The sequence below is a fragment of the Apostichopus japonicus genome, chromosome 10 (genome assembly GCF_037975245.1).
Source record: "Apostichopus japonicus isolate 1M-3 chromosome 10, ASM3797524v1, whole genome shotgun sequence".
In the NCBI taxonomy this organism is placed as follows: Eukaryota; Metazoa; Echinodermata; class Holothuroidea; order Aspidochirotida; family Stichopodidae; genus Apostichopus; species Apostichopus japonicus.
In genome coordinates, this window is record NC_092570.1 from 51,802 (window position 1) to 64,785 (window position 12,984).

The 12,984-nt window shown below is 36.9% G+C and overlaps 1 protein-coding gene across 3 annotated transcripts in view; it reads left to right on the top strand.

The window, feature by feature from the left end:
* Window positions 1–12,984, top strand: part of LOC139975329 (mediator of RNA polymerase II transcription subunit 12-like protein) — a 93,230-nt gene that overhangs the window by 34,766 nt on the left and 45,480 nt on the right. For all 3 annotated transcript variants that reach the window (XM_071983183.1, XM_071983181.1, XM_071983184.1), the window contains 6 exons: window positions 2,998–3,723; window positions 3,943–4,100; window positions 4,792–4,900; window positions 5,344–5,474; window positions 5,893–6,009; window positions 11,219–11,369. In XM_071983183.1, coding sequence (XP_071839284.1) covers window positions 2,998–3,723; window positions 3,943–4,100; window positions 4,792–4,900; window positions 5,344–5,474; window positions 5,893–6,009; window positions 11,219–11,369 — 1,392 coding nt within the window. The remainder of the gene's footprint in view (window positions 1–2,997; window positions 3,724–3,942; window positions 4,101–4,791; window positions 4,901–5,343; window positions 5,475–5,892; window positions 6,010–11,218; window positions 11,370–12,984) is intronic.

A 12,984-nucleotide genomic window follows, 5' to 3' on the forward strand; every position in this document is an offset into this window, starting at 1 on the left:
TCACTACAAAACTGGTTTGCCATCAAGGACTATCAGTACTATCATATGGACCTGGTAATGATGTGTTTTCCATGTTATTGTTTTAACTCCTGCTGATAAGGTTTAAAACTGGAGCTTTTGGAGTCAGACAGTATCATATTTTTATTTTATAATCCACATTTCAAAAAATCCCCCCAAGTATACTCAAATACCCCCCCCCCCAAATAGTTGGTCAAAGGAGAAATCCCCCCCTTAATTTTACAGCTGGTGGTAGCCCTGTGATGGGATAACCTGGTCTATATCTGACTACTTTGACAATGCCACCGAAGTTTTGTGGTTCTAAGATGTCACTCTCTTTATATTTCAGAATACCATTTCAAAAAGGTGTCCCCCAAGGTTCTTTTTTACAGACCGCTACTTGACAAATTAGAGTTATTTACCCAGTTACATTGTATAATAATACCTTCACTTTGCTACGACTAATTGCTTTAAACTTCAGCCTAGTTCTACCGTACTCGCAAGTAGCTTCCCACCAAATGGTTCTCACAAGTTCCTTTACAGTTTGCATACTTAGTTTTATGTGCAAATTACATACATTTATACCTGTTATTACACTGATTCTCCTTATCAGTATATTCATACCTGTTATTATACCGATTATGCGCATTACGTATATTCATACCTCTTCTTATACTGATTCTGCACATTACGTGTATTAATACCTGTTATTATACCGATCCATATACCTGGTAATTCCCATACCTATTTCATGCTACTGTTTGTTGTTAGACTGGGCCTCATGGTGGAGTGTACTGTGCGTTCGCGTTGAAATGAAAGACACGTAAACGACACTGATTTTTCGTACTTAAGTTTCTTTTTACTCAAATTTTTAAATAAGTTGCTGCAAAAGGAAAAAAAGATGAGAAGTCGGGGTCATCAAACCACAAATACATTTGTTGGTTAGGCTAGTGTCAATACGGTTCATGCTGGTGTTTGATAGTACAGTTAACACTGGAAGTAGCAGTTCTGCAAAATTAACCTGGTAATACCAGTTATTCGTCAGCGGGTATATCGATATCTGTTTTTGCTTATACCGACGCACCCTATTGACAACCGTTAATGAGCTTGGGTTTTCCATAAACTGTGATGGTTTTAGTCATGATTTCTTCTTTTATATTGCAAATTTTGTAAAATTAACTCTCATTTACATTTTAAAAGGTTTAATTGAACTGGAAGCCAGTAATTGTTGCTAAATTATCAGATTTTCAATATGCTCCTTCAATGAAGATAACATGAAAACTTCCAATCAGATTAACATTTCAAGGGAAAATGAACAATATAATGAAAGTAAAGCTGTTGAAGAACATCTGACCTGATGACATCACAGACCAGCTATGGTAATTCACTTCCATGATGAAGGAATGGTATATCTAAGTACAATCATAACTAGAGTTAAACTATACTGTGTATGTCTCATCTAGTATATAAGTGTCAATGTGAGTTCATTGGATTAACATTGGTTACTCTGATGACATCACAGACCAGCTATGGTAATTCACTTCCATGATGAAGTAATGGTATATCTAAGTACAATCATAACTAGAGTTAAACTATACTGTGTATGTCTCATCTAGTATATAAGTGTCAATGTGAGTTCATAGGATTAACATTGGTTACTCTGATGACATCACAGACCAGCTATGGTAATTCACTTCCATGATGAAGTAATGGTATATCTAAGTACAATCATAACTAGAGTTAAACTATACTGTGTATGTCTCATGTAGTATATAAGTGTCAATGTGAGTTCATAGGATTAACATTGGTTACTCTGATGACATCACAGACCAGCTATGGTAATTCACTTCCATGATGAAGTAATGGTATATATACAATCATAACTAGAGTTAAACTATACTGTGTATGTCTCATGTAGTATATAAGTGTCAATGTGAGTTCATAGGATTAACATTGGTTACTCTGATGACATCACAGACCAGCTATGGTAATTCACTTCCATGATGAAGGAATGGTATATATCATAACTACAGTTAAACTATACTGTGTATGTCTCATCTATATAAGTGTCAATGTGAGTTCATTGGATTAACATTGGTTAGTCTGATGACATCACAGACCAGCTATGGTAATTCACTTCCATGATGAAGGGATGGTATATCTAAGTACAATCATAACTACAGTTAAACTATACTGTGTATGTCTCATCTATATAAGTGTCAATGTGAGTTCATTGGATTAACATTGGTTAGTCTGATGACATCACAGACCAGCTATGGTAATTCACTTCCATGATGAAGTAATGGTATATCTAAGTACAATCATAACTACAGTTAAACTATACTGTGTATGTCTCATCTATATAAGTGTCAATGTGAGTTCATTGGATTAACATTGGTTAGTCTGATGACATCACAGACCAGCTATGGTAATTCACTTCCATGATGAAGTAATGGTATATCTAAGTACAATCATAACTACAGTTAAACTATACTGTGTATGTCTCATCTAGTATATAAGTGTCAATGTGAGTTCATAGGATTAACATTGGTTACTCTGATGACATCACAGACCAGCTATGGTAATTCACTTCCATGATGAAGTAATGGTATATCTAAGTACAATCATAACTAGAGTTAAACTATACTGTGTATGTCTCATCTAGTATATAAGTGCAATGTGAGTTCATAGGATTAACATTGGTTAGTCTGATGACATCACAGACCAGCTATGGTAATTCACTTCCATGATGAAGGGATGGTATATCTAAGTACAATCATAACTACAGTTAAGCAAAACTGTGTATGTCTCATCTATATAAGTGCAATATGAGTTCATAGGATTAACATTGGTTACTTATGATCTAACTTAGTCTAATTTGCAAGACAAGCAGTACAATTGTCAGCACCAAACCTTTTACACTCTTCAATGCATTTAAGATCTGGTAGTTTTCATTAGCCGTTTTTCAGTTTTAATGCTGTCATTAATGCTTTCTCACAGAAAGATGAGGTTGATGATGGAAAGGAAGATTCTTCTGATCGCTCTGATGACTATGACATTTTTGATAAACCTCCTCCTGCGCCTGCACCTCCTCAGGATATGGGTGCCCAGGAAAATCAGTCTTACTCATTCCAGCAAAAGTTTATCATGGAAACTCTGCAAAATCAGAAGTATGAATCTAATTCAGATGTGTATGATGATGATCAGGACAGCCAAGAATCAGAAGACCAGGAGAAGAAGTCAGAGGAAGATAGTCGATCCCCTTCACCTCAGGTCCTTAAACTCAATCGACATCTGCTGTATTCAAAACACTTCCCTCTACCCCAGGGGGAAATCTCCACCCATGAAACAAACCAGCGTTTGCTATTACTTTACGGATATGGCAAAGTACGAAAAGAAGTTCGTAGCTACATCAGAGGGGTAAAACGAGACATTATTATATTGCTGAGTGATCAAAAGACTGATCTTTCTAGGAAAACTGATTCTCTTGAAAAGAGGCTGAAAGTGGACAGTGGTCAGGATGTTGCCATAGCAAAGTTAAAGCTCTTACCTTATTTTGATCAACACCTGCTGACGACAGCTGCTGCTAAGCACATCTTAGAGAGAGTTCAAACTTGTACCAGGTCTGGCTGGGAGACACTGCCATCTCTGGAACAAATAATATGTCTGCTAGATTTATTAGAAGATGCATTGAATATTCACGGCATGTTAGAATTTATTGTGAAGGTAGGTGAACATTTATTATGAGAATATTGTGAGTATGAATTATTAAGCTTCTTGTGGTGTTCCTATGGTTAACAAGTCTAGTGAGAACATTTGAACAGCTTAATGGTTTGAACTGTCTTGGTCTCCATGCATGGTGCATTTACCACCAGTAGGTGCTAATGCAATCAGTCAGCAAGTATGATTACAATAATATTATGAAATTTCATCCTTATATTGTAGCTGCTGGACCACATCAATGTCCTTGATTCAGAAGTCCTGAAAGACAAAGCTCCAGAGAACTACACAACAAATGTCTGTCTAAGCATTGTTGGTGTCCTGAGAAGATATCAGGCATGTTTGCTTGGCTCTAAGGACCAAACTGCTACAATATTTGAACTGTGAGTCCTGTGTCTCATTAACAGTGAATTTGACATGAAATTAATTGTGATATATTGTAGACATTTAACACTGCTATCAGAGACTTTTAAACATGCCTATGTGGCGATCAAACTTTAAAGAATCTCATACTTGGCACATATATATATATATATATATATATATATATATATATATATATATATATATATATATATATATATATATATATATATATATATATATATATAGGTATATGCCTTGGTAAGTACAGCTGTAACTCGGGGTTTCACGCCCTTAGGGTGGCGATCATCAGACAACTGAACAAATACTTGCTGTGCAGGAATTATTCTATGGGGAACACGAACCCTATTTCTTACGTGCACGGTTCACTGGGCGTGAAACTCTGAGTTACAACTGTACTTACCAAGGCATATACCTATATATTTAGGCTCTGCTATTATAGCATAGAGCACTCTCCTTGCAGTCCTGATTCTTTATCATGATATATATATATATATATATATATATATAGATATAGTTGGCGACTCCATGTCATGTGTTGTATTATTATGACTAGCATTATGGTATGGTGAGCAGGAAAGTGGAGAGGCATTAAATGTAATAATAATGTTTGTTGTGGATCATGTCAGTTAAATATGAAAGAAGAGGATTGATAATTCATTATTTACAGAATGTGTAATGTTCTTTCAGGTTGTGCGGGGTAGTGAAACATGTTAACAATGTTACCAATTGTACCTCGGCGGAGCGTTGTATACTGGCCTATCTCTATGACCTCTACATGTCGTGTAGTTTTCTGAAGGTAAGTTTTTGTTGGCATTCTATAGAAAATCATTTTCTTGTTGTGTTAGTTTAATTTATGGTATAGTATATTAGAAGCAATTAATACTGCTGCAGATATTTGGTGGTCACAATTTCATCAGGATATTATACAAGAGATTTTAACCAAGGGATGGAACACTTTGCTATTGTGTTTAGCATGGACATCTGTTTTAAATAGCATATTTAATCAAAACATTTCTCCCAAAGTGCATCATCTTGATACTCCCATAAGCTAGTAATTTATGTGGAATTTTACATTAACATTTTCAGGCAAGCAGTCTTTATTCGATTTGGTCCAAATGGTTCAGAAATGTGTATCAATTTATATCTTTCCAAAACTTTAATGATAAGAGTATTGGAATATATTACTAGATTGATTGCAATAAACTATTAAACTTGATTAACCTGTAATTCTCTTGACAGGTGAAATTCTCAGATATGTTCAGCAGTGTAGCATCAAAAGTGAAAGAACAACAAACAACAAACATCCAACCGTCAGAATCAAACTTGAAGTGGAACGAAAACTACATGCAAGAATACATCGCCAACCCAAAGTAAGTATGTCGTGGGAATAAACCAAAATATCAAACCTTTCATTCCAGAAAGTTAAGACAGTATCCATAAGTAAGTAAGTTAACTTTATTGAATCCCAGAAGGAAACTACATATCTGCGGTGAGCAATACAATGAGTGATACAAAATACAAAGAACGTTGATACAATGAATGATACAAAATACAAAAAAAACATTGATAATATACAACAGTTAAATGCAGTCTAAACAAACTATACACTAACTAGCTGGGCTCTTTTGGCATTGTAGTCACTAAAGTCTGTATTTATCCAGTAGGAAGGTTCAATATATGAATCACCTGTGACTGGAGAAATATCGGTAAAAAGTATTTAAGTCAGTTTTCCAGCTATGCTGTTTTACATATTATTACTATTAATGTCAAGCAAATTTTTCTTTTCAGAAGTCGTCACTTTAACTTGTCCACTTTAGGTAAACAGTTGAGTGAAAACAGTGTGAACCGGTACAGTTTTGTGTGTAATGCTCTGATAGCAATCTGCAACACTGGCAGCATGGAGAGGTGAGATATTAGTTACAATCATAGTTACTTACTGCTGGTTCGTAAAGCTATAGAAGTAGTATATTATCAGTGGGAATCAATACAGACTATCTGCAACACTGGCAGCATGCATGGAGAGGAGATATTAGTTACAATCATAGTTCCTTACTGCTGGTTCGTAAAGCTATAGATGTAGTATATTATCAGTGGGAATCAATACAGACTATCTGCAACACTGGCAGCATGGAGAGGTGAGATATTAGTTACAATCATAGTGCCTTACTGCTGGTTCTTATAGCTATAGAAGTAGTATATTATCAGTGGGAATCAATACAGACTATCTGCAACACTGACAGCATGGAGAGGTGAGATATTAGTTACAATCATAGTGCCTTACTGCTGGTTCGTAAAGCTATAGAAGTAGTATATTATCAGTGGGAATCAATACAGACTATCTGCAACACTGGCAGCATGGAGAGGTGAGATATTAGTTACAATCATAGTTACTTACTGCTGGTTCGTAAAGCTATAGAAGTAGTATATTATCAGTGGGAATCAATACAGACTATCTGCAACACTGGCAGCATGCATGGAGAGGTGAGATATTAGTTACAATCATAGTTCCTTACTGCTGGTTCGTAAAGCTATAGATGTAGTATATTATCAGTGGGAATCAATACAGACTATCTGCAACACTGGCAGCATGGAGAGGTGAGATATTAGTTACAATCATAGTGCCTTACTGCTGGTTCTTATAGCTATAGAAGTAGTATATTATCAGTGGGAATCAATACAGACTATCTGCAACACTGACAGCATGGAGAGGTGAGATATTAGTTACAATCATAGTGCCTTACTGCTGGTTCGTAAAGCTATAGAAGTAGTATATTATCAGTGGGAATCAATACAGACTATCTGCAACACTGGCAGCATGGAGAGGTGAGATATTAGTTACAATCATAGTTACTTACTGCTGGTTCGTAAAGCTATAGAAGTAGTATATTATCAGTGGGAATCAATACAGACTATCTGCAACACTGACAGCATGGAGAGGTGAGATATTAGTTACAATCATAGTGCCTTACTGCTGGTTCGTAAAGCTATAGAAGTAGTATATTATCAGTGGGAATCAATACAGACTATCTGCAACACTGGCAGCATGGAGAGGTGAGATATTAGTTACAATCATAGTTCCTTACTGCTGGTTCTTATAGCTATAGAAGTAGTATATTATCAGTGGGAATCAATACAGACTTTTTATAGGCCTTCTGCTATTGACATAGGATAGTAGGATGAACCCTAACAATACCGATATCGTGGGAGGTGCTCGAAGCCTACACTATAGCTCGGAGACACTTCACAATATTCGAAGGAGTATGCAGACCCACACAATAGAGTCACGGTTGGTGGACATATTGAAAGAACAATCGATTCTTCGCAAGCACAGAGGTACGCGGGCCGGTATACAGAATCGGATTAGAAACACTCAATCTCATAATTTCAGCTTTCCTTATGGACTGACAGCAAATGTAAACAGTATTCAGGGAAAGTTTTTACACCTGGAGCAAACTGTTACAAACATGCGAAATCTATGTTTCATTACATTGCAAGAGACGAAACTGCAATCACCGAATAAAGAGTGGCTAAATGAAATCCCACAGCACTGTGTGCCAGATGAAGCGTTACGCATGGCAAATTACTTTATGTTTCGCCATGACAGACAATTTTCGGCAAATGGCGGTGGATTGATAACGTATATCTCGAAAGACTGGGCAGTGAGCTACCCAAAGGTATGTTGTAGTATTTCAATCCCGGATATTGAGCTTCTTGCCGTGAGAGCCAGGCCACGATACCTCCCCAGCGACATGTCGAATGTAACGATCGTGAATGTATACACCAGGCCGTCATCAAATTTCTCAACTGCAGATAAAGAACTGAAATCAGCAATTACTAAGCTCCAGAAGGAAAACCCACGAACTCACTTCATAATTGCTGGAGATGGCAATCGAGAAAGCATCGCATGTATTGAGACAATGGGTTTCAAGAATCTGGTGAATTTTGCTACTTTCCCTTCGTCCAATTCTGTCCTGGACGCCGTGTATGTCACGGGTGACGTCTACCATGTAAAGAAATCCCACCCGATATCCACATCCGACCACAGCAGTGTCCTACTCATCCCGAAGTACACAGAGAAGCATCGTGCTAAGAAGCAACGACGAAGTAGATCACAGAAGGACTTGTCATTTGATAACGTCAGGAGCATGCAAGAGATGCTTCAAACGACCGACTGGAATGTATTTCGTGAAGGCTGCGATGACCCAGACGAATTAACTGACGTCATTTCAAGTTACATTGGATTCGTCAGCGATGTATGCATACCAATGAAGCAAATAACACCTGCTGAGATGATGAAGCGAATCCCCCCAGACAACAAGATCAAACAACTGGAAAAGGAAAAACAGAAGGCCATCGAGGACAAAGACAACATCTCCAGGAACAGGATGCAGAGGGAAATCAATAAGCACGTAAAAAATCTGCGAAGTGACACCTTAGGAGGAATAAAAGGAAACTCTCGTGCATTCTGGGATGTCGTCAAATCCATAAGAGACCCTACTAAAGATGACCAGCCTAGGCGGGTTAATGCAGATTTTGGGAAGGAACTATCCGACTATTTTGGACGGTTTAATGACTCAATAAGTAAAGATATACCGTTATACCTACCTGAGAAGAATGAGGGTTGTCATGAACTTGATGTCAATGTGGTAAGGAAACAGTTTGGGAAGGTCAAAAGGGGTGTTGCTTGTGGGTCAGATAAAATTCCGTGGTGGGTTTTTAAATTCTTTTCTTTTGAATTAGCTCCAATATACACATCACTCTTCCAAGAAAGCTTACAACATAGTCAGATCCCTAACCTGTGGAAAACAGCACTAACATCACCTGTACCAAAAGTGGCGAATCCCAAAGATGTGAATGATTTTAGACCAATTGACCTAGCAAGTATTGCTTTTAACAGCATGCAAAGGATCCTCCTGCCACGACTAACTGACAGTATCAATCAATTTGGGGACAAGCGTCAATTCGCCTACAGAAAAGGTGTATCATGTGTAGATGCTGTGCTGTTACTTATCCACGAGGTTGTGTCAGAATTAAATTGCAAGGAAACCACAATAGCAAAGGTGCTTTTCTTAGATTTCTCAAGTGCTTTCAATACCGTCCTACCAAATCAATTAATTACAGATCTGTCAGGTTTCATCACTGAACCATGGCTCCTACACTGGCTTGCTCAGTTCTTAACTGGGTGGTCAAGACACGTTAAATTGGAGAATGGGTTGTCTGATAGGTCAGAGATTAAAGTTGGAGTGCCTCAGGGTGGTCCATTGTCTGCTTTACTCTTCACATTATATACGGATGAAATCAAGTCTGGTGGTCATATCTCAATCACAAAATATGCCGATGACACTGCTATATTATGCAAAATATCCAAGAGTTCTTGTGTCAATGATCAGCTGAACTATCAGCAATCAGTCAACGACGTGGTTTCAACATGTGATAGAAAGAATTTGTTGCTAAATGCTAAGAAGTCGAAGGAAATGTGCTTTGCTAACATCAATATAAAACATCAAGGTCTTCTGTCTGCAAGATCACAAGGTGTCACCATACATGAATCTGAGGTAGAACGAACATCAAGAACTGAATACCTAGGAGTATGCATTGATGATAATCTAACGTTCACGTCGCATATCTCGAAAATCTTGAAAAAAGTGTATTATTTTGTTTCAAGTCTTGCCTATATTGTGTCATTCTTTAATGAAGGTGCAAGGAAAAATGTGTTCAGCTCCTTTATTCTGCCACATTTACTTTATACTGTTCCTTTATGGTATCACTTTATATCATCTTCTGACAAGCATAGACTGATGAGATTCCTTAAGTATACTTCACGTATATTGAATGTAAGCCAGCTATTACTGAAGGATCAAGTAAACACAGCTGCAAAGAATGAATTTGTAAGGATGACAAATAAAATTAGAGACGACAAAGATCACCCACTACATGGGCCACTTAATTGTCTGTTGGTGAAAGCTACCAGGAATCTTAGGAACCCTCATATCTTGCCAAAATATAGAATTCAACTTTATAAGAACTCTTTCATCTACCGTGCTGCAATTTACATTCAATTTGGTATTTTGGAACCTTTCATTTAATTTTACTCATTGTTTCACCTAGTTCTAGTAATGTATATAGTTAAAACGCTTTCTTGATGTGCAATCTTTTGAATATCTTATCTATCACGGTTTTCATATTCTTTAATTGTTTCACCTAGTTCTAGTAATGTACATAGTTTTAACGCTTTCTTGATGTGCAATCATTTGAATATCTTATCTATCACGGTTTTCATATTCTTTAATTGTTTCACCTAGTTCTAGTAATGTACATAGTTTTAACGCTTTCTTGATGTGCAATCTTTTGAACATCTTATCTATCATGGTTTTCATATTTATTTATTTTTAGTTTGACATGTGTACTCCTTTTTATAAATATGCTATATTTATACTGGTTTCAATAAATGAAATGAAATGAAATGAAATGACTATCTGCAACACTGGCAGCATGCAATGAGAGGTGATATTGGTTACAATCATAGTGCCTTACTGCTGGTTCGTAAAGCTATAGAAGTAGTATATTATCAGTGGGAATCAATACAGACTATCTGCAAAACTGGCAGCATGCATGGAGAGGTGAGATATTAGTTACAATCATAGTTGATTAATAATCATAGTTGACATTTTGTAGTGGTAGGCATAAGACTATGTTTGTTGCTGCATGTTTTTCTGTGAACCAAGAACCACTTTTGGTTGCCTAAACACCCGCCTACCCAAAATAATCTCCTTGCTGTGAATAGTCAGTTTGAAAAGATATCCCTTTTTGTAAGTAAGTATGAGCATATTTTGTCTTGCTTTAATATTTGTTTCTTACTGAGCTGATAGCGCTTTTGACTTATAAATTGTGAAGTAGTTAAACATATTGCGGTAGCCCCTTTACAGCTTGTAGGTTTGTGTTTATAGTTCATCAAATATCATATGCTTAATTCCCTTGGTATCTTGATCATCTTCCCAAAAGAACTGCATGTATTGGTTTCTTCATAAATTTGAACCTTACAGACAGGCTAGTGAATATTGACAAATGTGTTGTTTTGTGTTTCCTAAAATGTCTCCTTTGAATACATTTGCAGGATTCGTGACTTATCAATACTGTGTGCAGAACTGACAGCCAGTTGTAATGGGCTTATTTCTGAATGGCTGGGGGTGTTGAGGGCACTCTGCTGCTCCTCAAACCATGGTTGTGGATTTACTGACCTCTTGTGTGAAGTTGATAAAGTTGATGTAAGTATTTCAGTTTTATAGTTGGCTAATGGCTACATATGACTTTATTATTCCTATTGGTTCACATATCATACAGTCAGTTTCTGTGATTTGTAGTCATTCATTGTTAATCTCTGAATATTGCAGGGTTATGTAGAGACTGGATGTCAGCATGTGTTCTGCACTGCAATATCTACTTTTGTATATCTTGCTACGGGCAATGGCATCTATGCAATGGTGAGGTGTGGACTTGTTGCTGTATGTACAGTACCACTCGCATATAACTCGCGTAGACATATACTCTACGTTTATCTACTCAATTATACGTGATTATACTTTGTTAAACGTGTATGCAACTTTCTACGCCGTGTCTACGCCGTGTCTACGCTGTGTCTATGCAGCTTAGGGCTTCGCTCTAGTGCCCCTGAATAGGGCTTATACGTGTGTAAAGACGTACAATCTCGTATTATCTGTAATCGTATGGAATTCGCTGCCACTTTACATAGCAGAGCTTCTATGGGTTAGAATAAACTGTGATGAAGAAAAGAGTCGGTAAACTCAATATCGCACCAAGCCCAATTTATGCCTCTTGAGCCTTTCCAAAATACTCAACCACAGAGTTAGCATATTCTTAAGCCGATAAGAATTAGAGTAACAAAGAAAACAGCGCTACTAGGAGCACAAACGATTGATACAATCAGTGCAAAAACTTTAGCAAGGAAAACTATATTAATTACAACAATGTGCCCCAGTTTGTTAAACTTTATGTGAGTTCCTCCTGTTAGGCATGTTAGGCATTAAATTGAATGTAAGTAACAATTCATAAAAACTATGTAGGGCTCGGCCTATCCTACCTCTTAGCCTACATCGAAAGTTATGCCGTATACACCTCGCAAGAAAACCTTTAATGAAAAAACAATATTTTGCACTTGAAGATCTGACATCCCCCAAAATGCAATGATAAGGTTAGAACCAGTACTTCTTTATACATTGAAATTCCAAACACTAGTCAAAAATATTTTCTGAAGAAAAACCTTTTTATCACAAATATTGATGCTTAGATTAGTGCTTCCTCACAATCAACAAGCGGTTAATATTAAAAATTGACAGAAGAAACGCTAACTAATACTTTATTATATCTTCAAAATGTTGTCAACCATTCAAAGTAAACTTATCCTCCGTGGAATATAACCTCTACAACTGAAAAAAAGTCGGGAAAAGAAACACTGGATAGAAACCCAATTAACGAAAAACAGTTAAGTTCTATACCGGCGGCAAACACTTTACCTGTGTCCTTTTCGCTGCTAGGTGAATATCACGTCTTAAACTACGATGTAAGAAACGGCTGTTTCAAACATCTCACTAATTCTTGCGGCGACTTAATTCCCTTTTCATTGAGCACAATAGCATTTCCTGCATATAAACTTGTACAGGGATTATACAAGGTGTCTATGCGGGGTCTACGCGGCACTTTTTTTGTCAACAAGTTTATGCGTGGTTGTACTTGTTTATACGTCTTTATACAATCCTGTGCGCGTACACATGTCCAGTTATACGTGAGCGGTACTGTACAGTATGTGATGCCCTTGGCTTGTCAAGATAACTCAAAAACTAAATATTTTTGATTCTGATGCCC